General features: G+C 40.8%; 1 protein-coding gene across 1 annotated transcript in view; it reads left to right on the plus strand.

Moving 5' to 3' along the window:
• Positions 1-24,597, plus strand: part of reln (reelin) — a 360,462-nt gene that overhangs the window by 101,419 nt on the left and 234,446 nt on the right. The window contains exons 15-21 of the mRNA XM_063004091.1: positions 9,200-9,328; positions 9,482-9,591; positions 12,126-12,192; positions 13,665-13,898; positions 14,015-14,170; positions 15,471-15,707; positions 21,929-22,121. Coding sequence (XP_062860161.1) covers positions 9,200-9,328; positions 9,482-9,591; positions 12,126-12,192; positions 13,665-13,898; positions 14,015-14,170; positions 15,471-15,707; positions 21,929-22,121 — 1,126 coding nt within the window. The remainder of the gene's footprint in view (positions 1-9,199; positions 9,329-9,481; positions 9,592-12,125; positions 12,193-13,664; positions 13,899-14,014; positions 14,171-15,470; positions 15,708-21,928; positions 22,122-24,597) is intronic.

The following is a 24,597-nucleotide window of genomic DNA, read 5'->3' on the forward strand; positions in this document are numbered from 1 at the left end:
ACCCAAAAAAGCCAGTAGGTCTTGCACTGTGCTGGGTTTACCATGGTGCAGGATCGATTGTCGCTGTGTGACTGTCAGAGTATGGCCATTAGCAGAAATCTGGTGTCCCAGGAAGGTCACTACTGGCCTGGCAACCTGCAATTTGTCTTGTTTGACCTTACACCCGAGGTTATCCAACAGTGTTAACAAGGAGATGGTGGCGGTCAAGCAGTTTTGTGCGTCGGGAGCTGCTATCAATAGGTCATCAACATACTGGACTAAAACAGTGTTATCAGGTAAAGTCAAACTGGACAGGTCAGCTTTAAGAGCACCGTTAAACAGACCTGGGCTATCCTTATAGCCCTGTGGCAGCCTGTTATAAGTGTATTCTGACCCTCATATGTGAAGGAGAAGATGTCTTGGCAGGAGTTGGCCAATGGCATGCAGAAAAATGCATTTGCCAGATCGATGACAGAGAAATAACAATGGTCAGGTGTCAGATTCTGCAAGGCCAGGTATGGGTCTGGTACAGGGATATTTTCAGTGACAGTAGCTTTATTAATTTCCCTTAAGTCGTGCACCATACGCCATCCTTTTCCTTCTCCTTTGGAGATAGGTAGGATCGGGGTGTTCCAGTCAGAATTAGAGTGTCTGAGAACACCAGCAGTCAGTAGTCCTGCTATGGTGTCTTTTATGCCCAGAGACTGTTCTGATTTCAAAGGATACTGAGGTTTCCATACTGGGAACGCATCAGGTTTCAGACGTACTGTAATGCAGTGATGAGTCACCAGACCTATGTCACACTGGTCGATGGTCCAGATACAAGGTGGAACCTTGACTAGGTATCTATTGGTCATTTCGTGGTTGGTGTGTTCCCTACCATGGTGTCTGGACAGCAATTGTTCTTCCAACAGGGCTTTGTCTGTACAATGATTGTCAATTTTCCAGTACGAACCGTCTGATGATCTGCTTAGATAGGGAATCTCAGTGGGGGCATATCTGGCAGTGATAGCTTCTTTTACCATCGGACCTAATGACCTAGCCTCGTATCCTTTACCTATGGCTAGTGTGACATGAGGCACAGTTGGGTCCATTAGTTTCCACAAACCAGGTCAGTTGATCTGGGCTGAGAGAGACATATGCGGCCACTCCAACTGTTCCAACATATAGGTCTGTTATCTCCAAATGTTCTACTTGACCCTCCTTTTCCTCCTCCCATGCTTGTTGGTACTGTTTGTCAGGGGAGCGCAAATAATTGTAGGTACAATGTAATGGGTCAATGGGAGGGGAGTAGGCCCCAATGGATAGGATCCAGGGCTTCCAGGACTGATGGGTGCGCAAAAGACGGGGTGTGTCTGGCCCGTCGGTCAGCAGTCTAGACCAATAGACAGTAGCATTAGGTGACTGATTGTCTGGTGTCGGGGCGTTGGACATGAACAAAATCTGGGCTGTATTGGGTGGACGATGACCTGCTAAGCACAATTTCAGGCCCTGATCTGTACAGTAAATGGTGGCACCTAATTTAGTCAGTAAATCACGGCCCAACAAATTGACAGGGCATTTTGGAGCAAATAAGAAAGAGTGAGTTAGGGTCTGAATCCCAACAGCAGTAACCAATGGCTTTGTGTAATTTCGAGTTTCAATTTTCCCTGAATATCTGATTGTGTTAAGAGTCTGTCAGTGGTGGTTGCCAGCCCCCTGCACCCGTAAGACAGGATGCAGTGGCACCAGTGTCCAACAACAACTGAACAAGGCGACCCTCCACATGGCAGGTGACCAATGGTTCTTTTTCAAAAGCTTTTACACCTGGTGTTGGATACCCTGGGCCCCATCAATATGAATGACCATAGACCCCACCCTGTCCTGGCAGGACCGGGGCCTGGTAGGTCACTCCAGGTGCTAAACCAGGATTTGGGACATGACCTTGGGCAACAGGCTGAGTTATGGCGTATCTCGGGGCACCCTGCAGCTGAGCAGTAGGAAAGCCTGCAGCCTGCTGGCGTCCTAGTGCTGGCTGGGGGACAGCCATCATTCCAGGTTGTATTTGGGTGTACTGGTTCGGTCAGCTTTTGGAGAAATGGCCTGATTGACCGCAGGCATAACAATAATTTTCCTTTCTGGGCTGCCTGCCATTAAATCTCCCTCGCCCACGGTTAGGTTGAAGCCTATACCCATGGTTTTGGTAATTTAGGTAAGTGGGCTGGTATGCACCTGTCGGATAAGCTGTTGGATAAGCTACTGCAGGCGGAGGTAAGGGCTGTACTGGAACGATCGCCTGTAGCTGAGTTTGAGGGGCATACTGCTGAGGTGGGTCTTGTGGTTGTATGGCCACCAACTGTTTTCTATCTCGTTTATTCTGTGTGGCAAGTTTATCTTTTTCAGCGACTTCAAGTTTAAGCAGACGTCTTGATAGGACGTCCAGCTCATCCTTTTGTTGCTGTTGGGCTTCCCTATAGCGACGCACATAATGGGCCAGAGTAGCTGTCCATTTTCCATCCTCCATGTCAGCCAAGTCAATTACATCCTCTAATTTGAACTGTAGCTCTTTAGGTAGCCCCCTTAATACTTGTGCCCTGTATAATAACGTGGTAGCGTCAGTCCTGTCTTGTCTCTCACCTGTGTTCTCTAACCACTGCTCGGCACTCCTTTTCAGGTACACATGAATGTCTTCAGAGTCCTCTAGTTTCAGGGATGATAAATTTGTCAGGTTTCGGGTTGTTGGAAACAAGGAACGTATGGAATCCCACAGGGAGTTCTTAATGCCATTAAGGGACTGGTCAGATGTCAATTTATTGGTGTTGGACAATTGTTCAACTTGAGCCAGCTTGTGTTTTCCTTCAATACGGAGCAGAAGAGCTCTGATGTCACCCAAGCACAGAGTATCACCAGCTGTGAACTTTTCAAGTTGTGTGATCCAATTTTGCCCTCCCTTATGTAATGGTGGCAGTTTATTTACCAGCCCTTCCATATCCCTATGACTCCAGGGAACATATTCGACCCCGGAGACAGTCGTAACCAACTGGAACTGCCCAATTTTTGACTGGGTTTTAGACCGAGTATTCACAGCTGGAGGGTCAAGTTCCAGCTCCATCAATGGTCCAGTGGCAGGGTCAGAATTGGAGACAGGTCCTTTAACTACAAGGTCCGTGCCTGTTATTATTACACTATGAGAATGGCCATGATTACTGTGATGGAGGGCCAGAGCTTCTGGTCTATTAGGTTCTTCAGTACAATCACTTATCACACTTCTTTCGTCAACAGTATCACTGGCGCAACTTTTCAGCTGTTCTCTGTCCTTTTCTTGGTGTTCGGGCACGCCTATGGGGCTGTGACGCATGTCTTGGGGAAAAGGATCGGGCCTAGTGCCATAAATGGCAGACATTGGGGTAGATTTTGCATTTGGTGATTGGCAATTTCGTTCATGGCAGTCTGGTCTCCCGGACCTGTCTATTTCAGTCAAAATCATGTGTTTTAGACGGTCTATGTTTGCATTTTGTTCCGTAACTAACAAATTTAGTCCATCAATTTGCCGTTGTTGGTCAATTTCTCCCTTAATCGTTACTTCCAATTCACCTTCTCTTACACCCAATACACCACCATTTATTTGCAAAACTGGGGCTTGTACTTTAACCTCAGGAGCAGATACTATAGGAGAGATTGGGGCAGGTAAACCTGGTAGTAGTTGATCAAAACAGTGAACTGCTTCGTTATAAGCGGGAGGTCTCGCTTGTTCGGCCAATATTGGGTAAATTTTGTGAATTATTGGGATCAAGGGATCATAAACGTCAGGGGTGGGCAATTAAATTTTCCAAGGGGCCACATAAGAAACTCGGACTGTTGTGGAGGGCCGGACCAATAAGGTGAACTTAATTCTGCTCAAGATTCATTTGATCTTTTTATTTACATTTACATTTTCAGCATTTATCAGACGCATTTATCCAAAGCGATTTACAATACAGTTACAGTATACAGTCTGAGCAATTAAGGGTTATGGGACTTGCTCAAGGGCCCAACAGCAGCAACCTGGCAGTGGTGGGGCTTGAACCAGCAGCCTTCTGATTACTAGTCCAGTACCTTAACCACTAGGCTACAACTGTCCACTCTTTATGAAAAGCAGTGAATTGTACAGTTCTAATAAGCTGTTAATGTTTTGATGTTACATTTAGAAAATTAGAAGTATGCAGAGTAAACACATCAACATTATTTTACTATTTAAACAAACGCAAAAACAAATGTGAACAAAATGTGCAGGTTTTTAAACTTTATTTTGTTTTGAGTCTAATTACCTCATTTGTTTTTCAGTCCTTTGTTATTGTTTAATATTATTTTTAAAATCACTGAGCTGGTCCTGACTGCTTCAGTTCTGGACGTGTTAAACTTTATAAAACAGTCTTTATTGCTTTTGCAGTTTAGTCAGAGAAGCTTCAGGTGTGACACTCCACATCGTTCATGTTCTTGTATTTCTGTTTAGTACCGCAACAGCGATTTAGAGCCTAAATTCTGATCGTTAACCAGCGTCACATCTGACTTTAGTAAATAAACAATTCAGAAGTTCGTGTCTTGTTAAAAACTCCACCGTCAATCACACTGTTCTGTTCGCATTACAGTGAAGCTGATACACTCGCGCGCACACGCGCATACGCAAATCACAAAGTACGGATATTTAAAGACACAGCGCTCTCGTCAAAATCAATCCTGTTATATTGCATGTTTGATGTACATTTATTTACATCTAATTTTTAATTGCCACGAACCTCATGCGGGCCGGTTGGGGATGTCTCGCGGGCCGTACAATGCCCAGGTCTGATAAACGTGATCTCCAGGGCAGGTATTTTCCTTTGTTTTTTCAAGATTATAAATATCCTCTGGTCTGACAGTAGGTATGATTGATGGGACTTTCGAAGATTCACTGTCTGTGTCTTTCTCAAGTGGGTCATTCATTTTTACAGTGACAGCCTTCATGTGTAATAGTAAATCAGTGACAATTGCCAAACGATCGTTGGCTTTGTCCAGAGCAATTTTTAACGGATCAAATCTATGTTCTCCTCCTCTTCGCCAGTGAGCCAAAGCTAAACTTTGATTTCCTTTTTCCACAGAAAGTATACGCTTTCTGTCTTGTCCAGTAGGGGCGGGATTCGAATCTGCCGGATACAAATTCTTGTCCTGCCACTCAAGGAGTAATTTTTCTGCCTTTTGATTTTGGATTTTCTAATTTTTGCAATACTGGTAGTTTCAATCCTACTGAGAATACGTGCCTTTAGTTTTCCAGCTGTATCTACTTCCTTTTTAATACAATCTGCCATAATTTAACTTTTACCAGGAGATGTAACTAATACAATACAAACACAATTTCATACAACCCCGTCCAGCAAAAGTACCCAAGTCCCTCCTTGTTAGACCTTAATTTGTTTTCCAACTGACCAAGCTTCTACCACGAGAGCGGGTAGTTATTCGCAAACAAATGGTCCAGTCAAGAAGACCCTTCTGTTAGGTTCACAATACTATACCACCCTTATATTCCTAATTTTCTGGCCAGTTCTATTAACCTTTCTGTATCATTAGAGACAGAGACACCAGAAAATATACATATATTCTAAATACATTCACAACACATTCCCATTATAAAAATGATCAAAGCAATAACAGTAATTACAGTAATCCACATTCTAATTGGTTAAATCAGTAAATCAAAAATAAAACTTGCATGTATTTCTACAAGACAAACTCACAAAGATCGATGAAAATCTATGACTGGAGTCAATCCTCTACTGCCGCCGGAAGGAGTCAATCCTCAACTCCCTTACATACAAATAATAAAAAATAATAAGGCAGGAGTCAATCCTCTACTGCCACTTGGCAAGAATCAATCCTTGATTCCCTTACAGAAATAATAAGAAATAATAAGGTAGGAGTCAATCCTCTACTACCACTTGGGAAGAGTCAATCCTCAATTCCCTTACAATACTAAGAAATAACAAGGCAGGAGTCAATCCTCTACTGCCACTTGGGAAGAGTCAATCCTCAATTCCCTTACAATACTTTTACCAATTTCTATAGGACAATTTTCTAATTATAATAATACGCAATAATTTAAAGACACTTACTGGGATAGGAAGAATTCACACAGTCACAACTAATATGTCCTATATAATCCTATGCAGAAATTAAATTTTAATGGTTTTTCTGTTTAGCTATTTTCCCCTCACTTTGTTCATTGCCGGTAAAAGAGCCACCCAGATGTATCCTGTTTTTGTCACACTTCAGAAGGTCAGGTTATTCCTGTCTGCCCACACCAGGTGCAGAGTGCGTACAAAGTATCAGGTCAATCAAAGTTCAGTCTTCACAGAATTCAGACACATTTCTTTTGCATGTAAGAATTCAACTTACAATAGGGCAGTAATAAAGACACACAAAATCCACTAGAACAAGTTACATGTATAATCAATAATACCCAACAGTATACTGTTCTTTTACAAAATAGTAAAATAATGAATCTTATTTGATTCATATTTAGCATTAAGTAAACAACATTATGCTACCAAACAATCCTAAACTCAAACTAAAAAAATAAGCATAAAATAGTGTAAAATAAGCATTATTATTTCCGATTATATTATTAAGCATTATTATTTTCAGTAAACACAACTCACATCTAGCAAAAATTAAAACTAAATAAATATTGTATAACTTACCTTTCTGAAACCGCATGTGAAGCACCGTTCCAAATGAGCCCCTGGTTTGCAGACTGAGAAACCCCGCGTTTGTCCATGTGCCTTGGTGCACATGTGCAATCAGCCAATTACACAATCAGCATTGTATAACTGAAAATTGATTGTTCTGTTAACTCGGAGAATCTTGTTGCCACAATATCAGGGTGAAATCTGTTGGCCCAACATGTTTTTGCTTGTTCACGCTAAGTAATTCAGATTTCCTTGTTTCAGTAACTCAAAATCCCAAATCAGGTTAATGAAACGTAGTTGCTTTTTTTACAGTGTGGCTTTTTAAGTTTGGGATGAAGAGAGAAAGGACCATCCTGATTGTAACCAACACAAAGATTACGTTTACTTATTGTATGTGTAACCACTGTTTGATTGCCTCTCAATTTCGTTGTACACTGAAATGACAATGAAGGCATCTTATCTTATGTGCGCTCAAAAGCATCAAACGTGGGTACAGATCTGGATCAAGTACAACTCACTGTTCACAAACTTTCATTTTTATACAGTTTTTAGGGGGATGAGGTAATCGCCCCTTCTTTACTTTTACATTCCAATCCTTGGGTTAGACGCCCTTATATCAAAAAAAAATTTTCATTCTAGGCCTAAGATTCTGATACTTTTCATTCTATGACTGACATTTCTTACATTTACTTTGACTTTTTTTCATTGCAGACAGTATGAAACCTGAGATATTTCATATTTTGTCTGGTCAACTTAATTTCATTTATTAATAAACATCAATTCCTGCATTTCAGGCCTGCAACACATGCCAAAAAAAGTTGGGACAGTAAAGCATTTACCACTTCGTAATGTTGCCATTTCTTTTCACCACACTTAAAAGACGTTTTGGCACAGAGGATACGAAGCAATTTAGTTTTTGTTTCAGGTTTTATTTTGTCTCATTCTTCCTGCAAACACGTCTTAAGATGTGCAACAGTACGGGGTTGTTGTTGTTTTTTGTTTTAAAATTCTCCACACATTCTCTATTGGGGACAGGTCAGGACTGCAGGCAGGCCAGTACCCTCTTCTTCCGCAGCCATGTCTTTGTAATGTGTGCAACATGTGGTTTTGCATTGTCTTGTTGAATAATGCATGGACTTCCCTGGAAAAGATGACTTCTTCAAGGCAGCATATGTTGCTCTAAGATCTCAATGTACTTTTCTGCATTAATGCTTCCATCACAGAAGTGTAAATTACCCATACCATGACAGACCCTGGCTTTTGGATTTGTTGCTGATAACAGTCTGGATGGTCCTTTTCGTCTTTGGTCTAGAGCACGCGGTGTCCATTTTTTCCAAAAAAGGCCAGGAATGCTGATCAATCTGATCACAATACACGTTTCCACTGTGTGATGGTCCATGTAGTTATATCTATATATAGCTCTTGTTGAGTGGCGGTCCGTCTGAGGGATCAAAGATCACGGGCGGTTAGCCTAAGCTTGCGCCCTTGGCTATTACGCACTGAAATTCCTCCCGATTCCTTCAATCGTTTAATGATATTATACACTGTAGGGGGAGAAATATGCAATTCCTTTCCAATCTTTCTTTGAGGTACATTGTTTTTAAACATTCAATCATTTTCTAATAATTTGTTGACAAACTTGAGATCCTCTGGCCATCTTTGCTCATCAAAGACTCAGCCTTCCCTGGATGCTGCTTTTGTACCAAACCGTGATTACAATCACCTGTTGACATCATCTGTTTGGAATTACATCAATATTTATTTTTTTCACCTCGATACTAGCCCCAAACTGCCCCCGTCCCAACTTTTTTTGGAATGTGTTGCAGGCCTGAAATTCAGGAATGGAGGTATATTAACAATGAAATAAAGTTGAGCAGACAAAACATGAAATATCTTGGCAATCAAATAAAAGTCAAAGTAAATGTAAGGGACACTGCATTTTTATTTTATTTGCAATTTAAATACTGTCCCAACTTTTTTTTGATTTGGGGTTGTATTAAAAGCATTGAAAATATTATCTTAATGACCAGATTTTTAAGACATTTGTAAATTCACTACTTCAGTCATATAACAACAATGCAATTTTACTTTAACAGGTAAGACTCTCCTTTAATGATGTTTTTATACCACTATATACTAATGCCCCATAAATACTGCAAATATTATTAAAATAAAAATTGATGAACCTCATGCCTGCAGACATGCAATTTTCATAGCTTTACCTATCACCTAATTTAACCATTTTTATTGAAGGATTCTGACTGCAAAGGACAATCACATTCTTCATTGCTTATCATCAACATCTGGCCACAATCCATTTAGGATTTGTAATTATTCAGAGAATAATTAAAGCTGTTCTAGACAAAAATGGTGGTTGCTTAATTAGCTTCTTGAAAAAAAAAATTTCTGTATAGTATCATAATGACATACACTTTAGGGTATATTGTAATGAATATTATTCTGACTTTTGCTTTTGTATAAATCTATAGTATTAGCACAATTCATTTATATTTTGTTTTTTACATTTATGTTATTGACAGTGTCAGTTTAGAATTTTCAACCAGTCAGGGTCGTTCTTGGTCTCTTCTTCACATGGAGTGTTTGCCTGAGCTGTGTTCTGGACAACATCTTCCCCACAGCACGATTTACTCATCGGAAAACTTAAGTGGGTACGTGCTTGATGTCCATGTTTAATTTTATTGATTTTTTTATGTTATTAAAAATACAATTATCCCATATGATCTTACAAATTTCATTTATATGCAAGTTAACATTTATATTTGTTTCCTTGTGTGTATGTTTGTGCATGTGTGTGTATGTAGATGGACAAGGATTTCTATTCCTCTTCCCAATGCTGCCCTCACAGAAAGCACTCAGTTCCGCTGGAGGCAAACAGAAGCTGGAACTGGAAATATGTGGGCCATTGATAATGGTTAGAGTCAATTGTGTTATCACATGTCAGTATTATTGCCTGAATATTTGTGAAAAAATTTAAAAGTGAAAAATATGTTTACATTTGGGCTACACATATATTAACTGTTTAATCCCTAACCTATTTAAACACTTTTCTTTGTTTTAGCAAGACAGTGCTAAGCCTCATTCTACATGAGTTACAACAGCTTGACTTCATAGACATAAAGTGTGTGTGCTTGACTGGCCTGCCTACAGTCCAAATGTCTCCTATTTAAAATTTATTGCATCATGAATACAGAAAAATATCATGAATATCAGATAAATGTGACCACACTGGTGACTGTTGAACACCTTGAATCAAGCAAAATGGACAAAAATTCTATTTTTAAAACTGGCATAACTCATATACTTAGTTTCCAATTAATAAGATACAGTTTGACCTGCAGAGGAAAAGCCTTGATAGGTCATTGGTCTGGAGAGCAAGCAGAGGACATCAACAGGTATGGGGAGCCAGCTGGGACCGACGGCTGGTCTGAGGAGCCAACTGAGACTGGCACCTGGTCTAAGGAGCCATCTTTGACTGGCAACAGGCCTGGGGATCCGACTGGGATCAGCAACTGGTCTGATCTGGAAATGGTGACCAGCCCTCTAGAGCAGGGGTTTTCAACCTTTTTAGGCATGCGCCCCCCTTCGTGTGCCGAGCACGACTTGCGCCCCCCCTCACACCACACCCCCCTCCCCTTGGTGGAACAGCACTCGGTCGCGTGTACCAAGCGCTGCTTCCGCCACGCCCCCCTCCCCTGTATAAGGCACGGCTCGAGCACGGATGCCAAGCACGGCTTTCACCACGCGCCCCTCCCCTTAGTGGACCACAGCTCAATCACGGATGCCTGCTGCGTCCTCCGCCAGTCTCGTGTGCCACCGGTTCATAATAATAATCTCGTAGTGCCAGTGTAGAGGCAGACTAGGGTGAAAACCCTGCAGCATTGTATGGCACAGGATTCTGTAAAAAAGTGATTAGACATTAGACAACAGGTTGCGCTAGTGCAAGTATTGTATTTACAAAAAGAGTAGAGTACATAAATACTAAATACAACAACCACCACCAGAGCTGGAACAACACTAAACTAATGCATTGCTAATTGATAATGATAAACATGAAACTAAATAAAGCAACACACTAATGCCAAATGCTAACTACTAAGCTAAATATAACCTAAACCCAATACTTAACACTAACAACTCTATATACAGGTTAAATTGCATATTAAACAACAGAACCGAGAAACAAATGCTACTAACATTAGAATAATTTAAACAAAAACTTAAAGAAAGGAGCATTGGCAAAGTGAATTGTGTAATTTGTGGAGAACAAAATGACATAACAATGGAAACCAAAATCATCAACCCACTGATGTCTGGATTAATGGGAGATCTCCTTCCAGACTTGGATCAGGGCATCAGTGAGCTCCTGGATTGTTTGTGGTGGCGTCAGATACACTAAAACATAATAAGTGTCACCGTCAACAAACCTGAGTGATCAGACAAGAGAGGAAATATGACAGCAACCAAACATCCCTGATCACCACAAGTTTCTATGACCTAGAACCTCCAAGCTCTGCTCTTTTGTCTGTAATCGGGGTGGGCAGCTCTGATCTTAGAGGCCAAAAATCAGGTGCAGTCAGAAGCCAACACTGGACTTGAACAGACTGTGTCTGAATCCTGAACAGAGGCAGGGATATTATTCCAAAGTTGTGGAGCTTTGTAGGAAAAAGCTTCACAACTTCCACCAGCTGCAATTGTTTTAATTCTAGAAACTATAAGTAACCCTGCACCTTGTGAATGATGTGAACGTGCTGGATTGTAGTGCTCAATAAGTTCACTCAGATACTGTAGAGCCAGACCATGTAGCGCTTTATAGGTTAGTAAAAGTATTTTGTAATTATTGTGGAATTGAATTGCCAGCCAGAGAAGAGATGTTACAACAGGAGTAATATGATCAAACATTGTAGTTAGTTAGCACTCGAGCTGCTGCAATTTAAGCCAACTGGAGTTTGTTTATAATTCATCCAGTAAGAAAAGCATTACAATAATCTAACAGAGAAGTTATAAATGCATAAATCTGGTTTTCAGTGTCAATTACAGATAGTATATTTCTTATTTCACAAACCTCCATCTGATAGCAGTCATTTTACGGTTGGCTATCAGAGGGAGGTTAGTTCGACCCTGGCAGCATCATGGAGAAGCTGGACTACCTGTGCAATCTAAATGGGCTGCAGGTACCACCTCATGCCACCAGTACTGAAAAGGACAAAACTAGAGAAAAACCATTCCCCATTTGAGGGTTACCTTGCTGTTGTCTCTCCAGTGCATTTCTCCAGTCTCTCCAGAAATTGATTCACACTCACTTATGCAGACCACACCACAGATTGATATCCATGACGTTTAATTGACTTGGTTTTATACTGTGATGATTAAGTGTTCTGTTAATTTTTTGAGCTGTATATTGTTTATTTCTCTTTTCCCTACTTTTATTTATTTATTTTTTTGCAGTATATATTGGTTCAGCTTGTCTGCACTTTTGCTCAGGAAGAGGACTTTGCTCACGCATTGGATGCAAGTAAGCATTTGACTGCAAGATGCAATCAATTACTTTAGGGCACAATGCCATTTCCAGAAATTAAATTGTTATATATTTTGTAACATCTGTCTATAAAAAATTTATTCTAAACATGGTAAATACAGTTGAAGTCAAAGGTTTACGTAAACATGTATATCTAAGTTCAGGTTCTGGCAATAATCTTAATTGAAATGGTTATTAGTATACAATTTTATTAACCTGGTTAATTACTATGTGTACCTCCAATTATTTATCTATAAGAGAAAGACCACTGGTGTATGAAATAAGGCATTAAAGTACATTAAGTGTACACAAACATACACAAAAGTAAAAAAAAAAAAGAAATTTAAGGGTTGTCATTAAGATCACACTGTAGCTGCTTTATTAGACTCTAGCAAGGTTCACGGTTGTGCCAAGCTTCTTCTATTTTTTTATTTTTTATTTTCTATTTTTTCCCACGTTTCCCCCCCAATTTTCTCCCCTAATCTAGTAGTGTCCAATTACCCTGATTGCGTCCTCTATACTGATTCGACCCTTCACCGCTGACTAAGGACACCTCTCAACTGACATACGCCCCCTCCAGTCAGTGACAGTCAGTACAGACTGCATTTTTCACCTGCACGAGTCGAGTTCATACACCGACGGGCACTGTGTACGGAGGGCCACACCCCCATCAGCATTATTCCTAAGCCCTGTGCAGGTGCCAGCCAGCAGGGGCCGCAGTTCCACCAGTTATGAGGACCTATGATCCGACTTTTTACCCCTAACCCTATGAACAACAGCCAATCTTGTTCATGCAGCCACCCAGCCCAGTCAGAAGGCAGAGCTGAGATTCAATGCGATGTATTCGAAACCCCAAATATTTTTACCGCTGCGCCACCTGAGCGGCCAAGCTTCTTCCATTTTAAAATTATTAAGGTTACTGTGGTCATGGGAACACTTAAAGCCCTGGATATTGTTTCGTTTCCTTGTAGATATCCACAGACAGTTCATTGGACTTTATGGCTTTTTCCTGACAATGCACTGTAAATGGTGGGCCCTTATAGCCCCTGGTGTGTGCCTTTCCAAACTATGTCCAGTCATATCAGATTGCAACAGGTGGACTTTAGCTGAATTCTAGACATAACTCAAAAATAATTAAAAGCAAACAGCGTGCCCTTGACCATAATCAGGAGTGCCACAACAAACAGTCTAAGTAGCTGTGTAAATAAGAGACTTCAGTTTTTGATTTTTATTCAGTTTTTGAAAACATGTTTTCACCTTGACATTATGGGGATTTAGGAGTGATTGATGGGTAAAATGGCAACTATATCCATTCAAAATCCACAACACAATAAAGTGAACAAAAAACAAGGGGTTAAAATACTTTCTTAACTCATCGCACTTAAACTTTTGACTACAACTGTAATTTTAACAGTTATATCTTAATCGAAATTACATTAAAACTTTCTGTTGACATCATCCTTTCTCAGGTGTGACCCAGGTTTCAGTGGTCCTGCATGTGAGATAGCATCGCAGACCTTCCCTGCATTTTTGTCAGAAGGTTTTTCCAGCCAGAGGCTCTCTTCTTATCACAGCTTTTCCTCTTTGCGGGGGGCTGAGGTCAGCTTTGGCTGTGGGGTTTTAGCCAGTGGGAAGTCTTTGGTCTTCAACAGAGACAGCAGGAGACATTTGATCACTACTCCACTAGATAGCTCTCAGGCCAGGTAGACGTGCACACACACTTTCAGTCTCATCGACTATAGCTCTTTACAAAAGAACATTTTTCTGTAATTTGAGTCAAATAAATTAAACTTTTCTCTCTGTTATTTTGTCTTAATAGGTACCTGCAGTTTACCCTGAGGTTAGGCAGTCGTAGTAGTACATGTCCTGGTCCAGATCGGCCTGGAGAGGGTATACTACTTCATTACACCTCAGATAACGGCATTAACTGGACCCTGCTGCAGCATTACTCTTACCAAGGCTTCCATGAGCCCAGGTAACCACACCCTATAAAGTTTCCTAACTAGTGTTTTATATGAAAGCCTTTTTTTTTTTTAATTCAAATTAAGCTTATAACACACACAAACACAATTGCTGCTGCATGGCAGTGATAGAGAAAACAGAACTATCTACAATGTGTTTGTTTTAGTCAAGCTGATAAGACTTAATTATTAAGAGTAAAATTGAGTAAAAAAACTGAAACACAGCTTAGGTAGCAAGGTTGTTTTCTTTGTGTCAGCAACCACTGTCATCATTAAATCTAAAAAAAGTTATTTAGATCATATTTCACAAGTCCCACTAACAACATCTAATTGACAGAGGTACAGAGGTTTCTATCAGTGAAAAGTTGGAGCTTAATGCTTAGTACAGCAACTGGAAAGATTATTGTCTTTGCAATATGGTAGAATTACTTAATATAAATAATATAAATAAAATGGTAAATATACCTATACGCTTTTGCAATTTAAATTAAGAAACTACAGAACATGTCTGTAAACTAAATGTTAAAAAATACAGTTAAGCCGCTCAGGTGGTGCAGCGGTAAAGAGACACGCTGCAACCAGAGCTGGATTCTCAGTACCTCGTATCGAATCCAGCTCTGCTTCACCGGTTCGAAGCTGAGTGGCTGTATGAGCAACAATTGGCCGGTTGCTCAGTTGGGGGGTGGGACAAAGAACCGGATGTGGGTCTCTCTCTGTCAGAATGCGATTACGACCTTTGCCGGCTGATTTAGAGGCGCCTGCACAAGAGATGAGGAAGAGTGCCCTTAGGGTGTGTCTCTCCGCATGCAACGCTAGATGGCGCCAAACTCATAAATGTGTGGGTGGCAAAAATGCATTCGGCTGCTGCTCATGTTTCGGAGGGGATATGGGTTAGCTTCGATCTCCTCGGTCAGGGCGGGGTTCGGCATAGACAGAGAGGAAGGACGATGCAAATTGAACAATTGGATGCGCTAAAGGGGGAGAAAAAGGGGTAAAATAAAAAAATATATATATATATAGTTAAAAATAATGTTTAAATTTTGTCTTTATCGCTAAGCACACTCACATAAAAATGTCAGTTACAAATATGATTAAACAACATAGCATTTTTATTTCAGTAGTATGTTATTTACTTTTTAAGCTCCTGATGTCAGGAAACATTGTTTATATTTTTCTGTATTTTTTTTATTACAGATCTATTTTTTGTTTGTGTGTGCTATTATTGTTTGATTTCAGCCATTATGTTAAAATGATCTGAGCTTAAATAAAAACTGCCAAGCTAAACCACTGTAATAAATAAACTTTCTTCATTAGGATTGTTTCAGTGGAGCTTCCCCCAAGTGCACAGAAGTTTGGGGTGCAGTTTCGTTGGTGGCAACCATACCACTCAGGCCATGGGAAGGATGTTTGGGCACTGGATGACATAAGCATGACAGCTGTGCTCTTTAACTCTATTAGTCTGGATTTCAGCAATGTGCTGGACGTCACACAAAGTCTGGGTTTCTACCTGGGCCTTGTGCAGCCTTACTGTCAGCATGACTGGACTCTCAGGTAACACTATAAACTATTTTATGTCAAAAACATTAAGAAAGTGTATAGACAAAGCACAGGAAAGACTAACTAGCATAATTTATTAGGCTATTTATTTTCCTTGTTTACAACAATAAGCACCCTCTGCATCTGACTAAATGCACATTGAGTGAGTATTAAAAGTGCATATTAAAGACATGAGTTCTAATGAGTTCAGGTTGTTTTTAGGAGAAACAGATGCAGAGTTCTCTTTGCTTAAGATAAAAATGACCATCCAGATTGTTATTAGTGAAAGGTCTTGTTATGGAGGTGCATCAATGCCAGTGGCTTGGGTGACTTGCATATACAGTGTATCACAAAAGTGAGTACACCCCTCACATTTCTGCAAATATTTTATTATATCTTTTCATGGGACAACACTATAGAAATAAAACTTGGATATAACTTAGAGTAGTCAGTGTACAACTTGTATAGCAGTGTAGATTTACTGTCTTCTGAAAATAACTCAACACACAGCCATTAATGTCTAAATGGCTGGCAACATAAGTGAGTACACCCCACAGTGAACATGTCCAAATTGTGCCCAAAGTGTCAATATTTTGTGTGACCACCATTATTATCCAGCACTGCCTTAACCCTCCTGGGCATGGAATTCACCAGAGCTGCACAGGTTGCTACTGGAATCCTCTTCCACTCCTCCATGATGACATCACGGAGCTGGTGGATGTTAGACACCTTGAACTCCTCCACCTTCCACTTGAGGATGCGCCACAGGTGCTCAATTGGGTTTAGTCCATCACCTTTACCTTCAGCTTCCTCAGCAAGGCAGTTGTCATCTTGGAGGTTGTGTTTGGGGTCGTTATCCAGTTTTCGAAGGGAGGGGATCATGCTCTGTTTCAGATTGTCACAGTACATGTTGGAATTCATGTTTCCCTCAATGAACTGCAGCTCCCCAGTGCCAGCAACACTCATGCAGCCCAAGACCATGATGCTACCACCACCATGCTTGACTGTAGGCAAGATACAGTTGTCTTGGTGCTTCTCACCAGGGCGCCGCCACACATGCTGGACACCATCTGAGCCAAACAAGTTTATCTTGGTCTCGTCAGACCACAGGGCATTCCAGTAATCCATGTTCTTGGACTGCTTGTCTTCAGCAAACTGTTTGCGGGCTTTCTTGTGCGTCAGCTTCCTTCTGGGATGACGACCATGCAGACCGAGTTGATGCAGTGTGCGGCGTATGGTCTGAGCACTGACAGGCTGACCTCCCACGTCTTCAACCTCTGCAGCAATGCTGGCAGCACTCATGTGTCTATTTTTTAAAGCCAACCTCTGGATATGACGCCGAACACGTGGACTCAACTTCTTTGGTCGACCCTGGCGAAGCCTGTTCCGAGTGGAACCTGTCCTGGAAAACCGCTGTATGACCTTGGCCACCATGCTGTAGCTCAGTTTCAGGGTGTTAGCAATCTTCTTATAGCCCAGGCCATCTTTGTGGAGAGCAACAATTCTATTTCTCACATCCTCAGAGAGTTCTTTGCCATGAGGTGCCATGTTGAATATCCAGTGGCCAGTATGAGAGAATTGTACCCAAAACACCAAATTTAACAGCCCTGCTCCCCATTTACACCTGGGACCTTGACACATGACACCAGGGAGGGACAACGACACATTTGGGCACAATTTGGACATGTTCACTGTGGGGTGTACTCACTTATGTTGCCAGCTATTTAGACATTAATGGCTGTGTGTTGAGTTATTTTCAGAAGACAGTAAATCTACACTGCTTTACAAGCTGTACACTGACTACTCTAAGTTATATCCAAGTTTCATGTCTATAGTGTTGTCCCATGAAAAGATATAATGAAATATTTGCAGAAATGTGAGGAGTGTACTCACTTTTGTGATACACTGTATGTGAAGGTACCATTAATATGAAGTTGTATTTAGGGATTTTAAAAAGATTCATGCTGCCATCAGAGTGACTTTGTTTTACTGTGAAGTCCATGACTTCAGCAAGATGATTTCATGCCTCATTCTGTATGTGGTACAACCATAGACACAAAATGCATGTGCTTGACTGGCCTGCCTGCAACCCAGATCTGTTTCTTATTAAAAACGTATGGTGCAGCATGAAAAGAAGACTCAGACGATAGTGACCACGGACTGGAGGTCTCATATCAAGCAAGACTGGACAAAACCTCGACTTGCAAAACTTTAACAAAAAGTGTGCTCAGTTCCCAAACCCTTAAATAGATGTGAAAATGTGATTGAACACAGGGGTAAACATGCCTCTATCCGAAGCATCCATTAAAACAGTAGATACCCATGATGCCTACAAATATTTACATACATACATACATATATATATACAGTGTATCACAAAAGTGAGTACACCCCTCACAGGTTGCCACTGGAATGCTTTTCCACTCCTCCATGACGACATCACGGAGCTGGCGGATATTCGAGACTTTGCGCTCCTCCACCTTCCGCTTGAGGATGCCCCAAAGATGTTCTATTGGGTTTAGGTCTGGAGACATGCTTGGCCAGTCCATCACCTTTACCCTCAGCCTCTTCAATAAAGCAGTGGTCGTCTTAGAGGTGTGTTTGGGGTCATTATCATGCTGGAACACTGCCCTGCGACCCAGTTTCCGGAGGGAGGGGATCATGCTCTGCTTCAGTATTTCACAGTACATATTGGAGTTCATGTGTCCCTCAATGAAATGTAACTCCCCAACACCTGCTGCACCCATGCAGCCCCAGACCATGGCATTCCCACCACCATGCTTGACTGTAGGCATGACACACTTATCTTTGTACTCCTCACCTGATTGCCGCCACACATGCTTGAGACCATCTGAACCAAACAAATTAATCTTGGTCTCATCAGACCATAGGACATGGTTCCAGTAATCCATGTCCTTTGTTGTTATGTCTTCAGCAAACTGTTTGCGGGCTTTCTTGTGTAGAGACTTCAGAAGAGGCTTCCTTCTGGGGTGACAGCCATGCAGACCAATTTGATGTAGTGTGCGGCGTATGGTCTGAGCACTGACAGGCTGACCCCCCACCTTTTCAATCTCTGCAGCAATGCTGACAGCACTCCTGCGCCTATCTTTCAAAGACAGCAGCTGGATGTGACGCTGAGCACGTGCACTCAGCTTCTTTGGACGACCAACGCGAGGTCTGTTCTGAGTGGACCCTGCTCTTTTAAAACGCTGGATGATCTTGGCCACTGTGCTGCAGCTCAGTTTCAGGGTGTTGGCAATCTTCTTGTAGCCTTGGCCATCTTCATGTAGCGCAACAATTCGTCTTTTAAGATCGTCAAAGTGTCATTTTGTCAGTGTTGTCCCATGAAAAGATATACTTAAATATCTGCAGAAATGTGAGGGGTGTACTCACTTTTGTGATACACTGTATATACAGTGTATCACAAAAGTGAGTACACCCCTCACATTTCTGCAGATATTTAAGTATATCTTTTCATGGGACAACACTGACAAAATGACACTTTGACACAATGAAAAGTAGTCTGTGTGCAGCTTATATAACAGTGTAAATTTATTCTTCCCTCAAAATAACTCAATATACAGCCATTAATGTCTAAACCACCGGCAACAAAAGTGAGTACACCCCTAAGAGACTACACCCCTAAATGTCCAAATTGAGCACTGCTTGTCATTTTCCCTCCAAAATGTCATGTGATTTGTTAGTGTTACTAGGTCTCAGGTGTGCATAGGGAGCAGCTGTGTTCAATTTAGTAGTACAGCTCTCACACTCTCTCATACTGGTCACTGAAAGTTCCAACATGGCACCTCATGGCAAAGAACTCTCTGAGGATCTTAAAAGACGAATTGTTGCGCTACATGAAGATGGCCAAGGCTACAAGAAGATTGCCAACACCCTGAAAGTGAGCTGCAGCACAGTGGCCAAGGTCATCCAGCGTTTTAAAAGAGCAGGGTCCACTCAGAAAAGACCTTGCGTCGGTCGTCCAAAGAAGCTGAGTGCACGTGCTCAGCGTCACATCCAACTGCTGTCTTTGAAAGATAGGCGCAGGAGTGCTGTCAGCATTGCAGCAGAGATTGAAAAGGTGGGGGGTCAGCCTGTCAGTGCTCAGACCATACGCCGCACACTACATCAAATTGGTCTGCATGGCTGTCACCCCAGAAGGAAGCCTCTTCTGAAGTCTCTACACAAGAAATCCCGCAAACAGTTTGCTGAAGACATGTCAACAAAGGACATGGATTACTGGAACCATGTCCTATGGTCTGATGAGACCAAGATTAATTTGTTTGGTTCAGATGGTCTCAAGCATGTGTGGCGGCAATCAGGTGAGGAGTACAAAGATAAGTGTGTCATGCCTACAGTCAAGCATGGTGGTGGGAATGCCATGGTCTGGGGCTGCATGAGTGCAGCAGGTGTTGGGGAGTTACATTTCATTGAGGGACACATGAACTCCAATATGTACTGTGAAATACTGAAGCAGAGCATGATCCCCTCCCTCCGGAAACTGGGTCGCAGGGCAGTGTTCCAGCATGATAATGACCCCAAACACACCTCTAAGACGACCACTGCTTTATTGAAGAGGCTGAGGGTAAAGGTGATGGACTGGCCAAGCATGTCTCCAGACCTAAACCCAATAGAACATCTTTGGGGCATCCTCAAGCGACCAGCAGAGGAGCGCAAAGTCTCGAATATCCGCCAGCTCCGTGATGTCGTCATGGAGGAGTGGAAAAGCATTCCAGTGGCAACCTGTGAAGCTCTGGTAAACTCCATGCCCAGGAGAGTTAAGGCAGTTCTGGGAAATAATGGTGGCCACACAAAATATTGACACTTCAGGAACTTTCACTAAGGGGTGTACTCACTTTTGTTGCCGGTGGTTTAGACATTAATGGCTGTATATTGAGTTTTTTTGAGGGAAGAATAAATTTACACTGTTATATAAGCTGCACACAGACTACTTTTCATTGTGTCAAAGTGTCATTTTGTCAGTGTTGTCCCATGAAAAGATATACTTAAATATCTGCAGAAATGTGAGGGGTGTACTCACTTTTGTGATACACTGTATATATATATATATATATATATATATGAGATTCATCAATTCACAAGGTTATATCGAACACAGTCATGGACAATTTAGTATCTCCAATTAACCTGACCATGTTTTTGGGACGGAAACCCGAGCACCCAAAGGAAACCCATGCAGACACGGGGAGAACATGCAAACTCCACACAGAAAGGACCCGGACCGCCCTACCTGGGGATTGAACCCAGGACCTTCTTGCTGTGAGGCGACTGTGCTACCCACTTAGCCAACGTCCCACCCCTTAAACCTATTAATTTTCCCATTACTACCAGAATTTATTTTGTTTACCTTGTAGCCCACTTTACCTAACTAAAATTGTTATATATAATAATATATATTTTTGTATTCTAAAAACGTTTGTTAAATAATTTATTTTGAAAATTTTAAATGAACAAAACTGTTTTGAACTTTATTTAAAACATTGTATATTTGAACATACAGGGGTTGGACAATGAAACTGAAACACCTGGTTTTAGACCACAATAATTTATTAGTATGGTGTAGGGCCTCCTTTTGCGGCCAATACAGCGTCAATTCGTCTTGGAAATGACATATACAAGTCCTGCACAGTGGTCAGAGGGATTTTAAGCCATTCTTCTTGCAGGATAGTGGCCAGGTCACTACGTGATGCTGGTGGAGGAAAACGTTTCCTGACTCGCTTCTCCAAAACACCCCAAAGTGGCTCAATAATATTTAGATCTGTTGACGCGCCCATCTAGCACAAGTATTGGGCCAAGGGAATGCCATGATATGGCAGCCCAAACCATCACTGATCCACCCCCATGCTTCATTCTGGGCATGCAACAGTCTGGGTGGTACGCTTCTTTGGGGCTTCTCCACACCGTAACTCTCCCGGATGTGGGGAAAACAGTAAAGGTGGACTCATCAGAGAACAATACATGTTTCACATTGTCCACAGCCCAAGATTTGCGCTCCTTGCACCATTGAAACCGACGTTTGGCATTGGCACGAGTGACCAAAGGTTTGGCTATAGCAGCCCGGCCGTGCAATGTGCAATTAATGAAGATTGGCCACCAGACTGGTCCAATTTAGCCATGAAACCTCCCACACTAAAATGACAGGTGTTTCAGTTTCATTGTCCAACCCCTGTATATCAGTCAATTAAAAAGCTAAGTAGTGTTTTGTGCTTGCACAGTTTCTCTGGGGAAACCATTACTGGCTCTAGTATTCGTTATGTGGAAACTCAGTCAATGCAGATTGGGGCCTCATACATGCTGCAGTTCTCCTTAATAATGGGCTGTGGTCACAGATCCTCCCCCCACATTGATACACAAGTACGGTTGGAGTTTTCTACCAATCACGGTCTGACCTGGCATTTGGTCAAAGAGGTAAGAGGTTGTTTTCTCATTTGTTCTTTTAAGCATTTAACTAATTTGTGACATGTAAATTCAAAATAGCAATTGTCAAGGGGTGAGATATATTAAGCTGCAAGTAAGCAGTCAGTCATTTATAACTAGTGATGACCTTACCTGTTTACCAATTAATTGAAATTATTCTGCTACAAAATTACTTCATAATATCATTTGTGGTGGAAAAATCCTTAATAAAATATCTCAAAAACTGGATTGTGAGTAGAAAAGTTTTAATCTTGTCTGCAGAGAAAGATCACACCGAGTCTCACACAGAGGCTCTGTGTATGCTATAACAATAATAATAACAAACATCCTTATACAGTGGGGGAAATAAGTATTTGATCCCCTGCTGATTTTGTAAGTTTACCCCCTTACAAAGACTTGAACAGTCTATAATTTTTATAGAAGGTTTATTTTAACAGAGGGAGACAGAATATCAACAAAAAATCCAGAAAAAAAACATTAAATTAAAGTTATAAATTAATTTGTATTTAATTAAGGGAAATAAGTATTTGATCCCCTACCAACCAGCAAGAATTCTGACCCCCACAGACCGGTTATGTGCACAAAAGGCACACAAATTAGTCCTGTCCCTGTATAAAAGACTCCTGTTACAGAATCAGTTTCTTCCGTTCAAATCTCTCGACCACCATGGCAAGACCAAAGAGCTATCAAAGGACGTCAGGGACAAGATTGTAGACCTGCACAAGGCTGGAATGGGCTACAAGACCATCAGCAAGAAGCTTGGTGAGAAAGAGACCACTGTTGGTGCGATAATTCGAAAATGGAAGAAATACAAGATCACAGTCAATCACCCTCACTCTGGAGCTCCATGCAAGATCTCACCTGGTGGGGTAAGAATGATTCTGAGAAAGGTGAGGTCAGCCCAGAATTACACGGGAGGAGCTTGTCAATGATCTTAAGGGAGCTTAAAAAATTAATGTTTTTTTTCTGGATTTTTTGTTGATATTCTGTCTCTCTCTGTTAAAATAAACCTTCTATAAAAATTATAGACTGTTCAAGTCTTTGTAAGGGGGTGAACTTACAAAATCAGCAGGGGATCAAATACTTATTTCCCCCACTGTATATCTTGTTGATGACCTTGTAGGACAGTGGAAGATTCCACAGTTAACATAGGAACCGGTCTAAATCAGCTAGAACTGGGTTTTGGATGTCATACAATGCAATTGACACACTTCTTATCATGTACACATCCAGTAACATTCGATTGTAGCAGTATTCTTGTAATATGACTACTGGCAAAAAATGCCATAAGCATATCTACATTTTCTAAATAGTAATTGATGTATTAATACTAAGGTGTTGAGTTTCAAGGTATTTTTTTCCTATAAGAATGTAAGGGAAACCTGTTAATGCATTCCATGGTCTTGTGGAACTGCATATATTTTAGACTAATGTAAAATAATGGGGTTGTTTTTGACACTTAAACACTGAAAATAACACAAATATAATCTAAAAGCACTGAAATACAATTGAAAACAGTGGGGAAAAAAAACTGTTGCACAAAGCTTAACGTGACTTATTGTACTAAAACGAATGAGGAATTTCATTAGTGGAGAGAACTTATGAGCAGCAATAATTAAGAGAAGTTTAGAGTTTCTATGTCATAATTTTAATACACTGTCACTTTAAGCTTTTTTTAATGATAAGTGTTTTAGACTGATTCTTACAATTTCTATAACACAAGTTTAAAAGATACATGTGGAGCTTTCAGAGTGGATTTGAGAGTTATTTCACGCAAATGCAAATTCGTCTTATATTCACACTTTGATGACGTCTTACTGCACCGCTCAAGCGAAGCGCTGAACAAAGTGGCTGTTCATTGTTAATTTGAAATTAAATAAAACTTTTATTTTTAAAAAGGTGAACACGTTGAGTTTAAGGGAAATGTTGAGTTTAAGGGTACAAATTTCTCGACAAAGCTTTTTTTCAAAGATTTTAAGTTTAGGGGGCATTGAGTTACAAGGTACCACCATTTTGTGTATCAGGGTTATATCATTGCTACTTGTTATTACTTTATTACTGTAGTGCCTTAATTTTATATTTTAAGACTATAAACTTATAAACTATGTACAGTGTTAATTGAGAGAGCAAAATCTTTTATGCAGTCTGAAAAAAATACAAAATTATTAATTGTCCTCATGATTATAATATTAGTTTTGATCTCATACAGCACACTACTTTGCTACATTCCTTAATTTGAAAAACGATCAGAATTAATTTGCGGATTAGCTGTGCAAGTGTAAATAGACTTCAGGTCTTTTAAAAACACCTCACTTTTTGCTGGACAAATGATAAATTTAGTAGAGCGTTAAAATATTATTATTATTGTTATTATTTAACTTTTTATTACTGTAATAACTGCATTGCATATTTGTTTTTTTTTCATTGCAAGTTTTTTTTTTTTACTTTTCTTTCTTTCTTTCAGTCA

Source organism: Trichomycterus rosablanca, chromosome 11 (assembly GCF_030014385.1).
Source record: "Trichomycterus rosablanca isolate fTriRos1 chromosome 11, fTriRos1.hap1, whole genome shotgun sequence".
NCBI classification, from domain to species: Eukaryota; Metazoa; Chordata; class Actinopteri; order Siluriformes; family Trichomycteridae; genus Trichomycterus; species Trichomycterus rosablanca.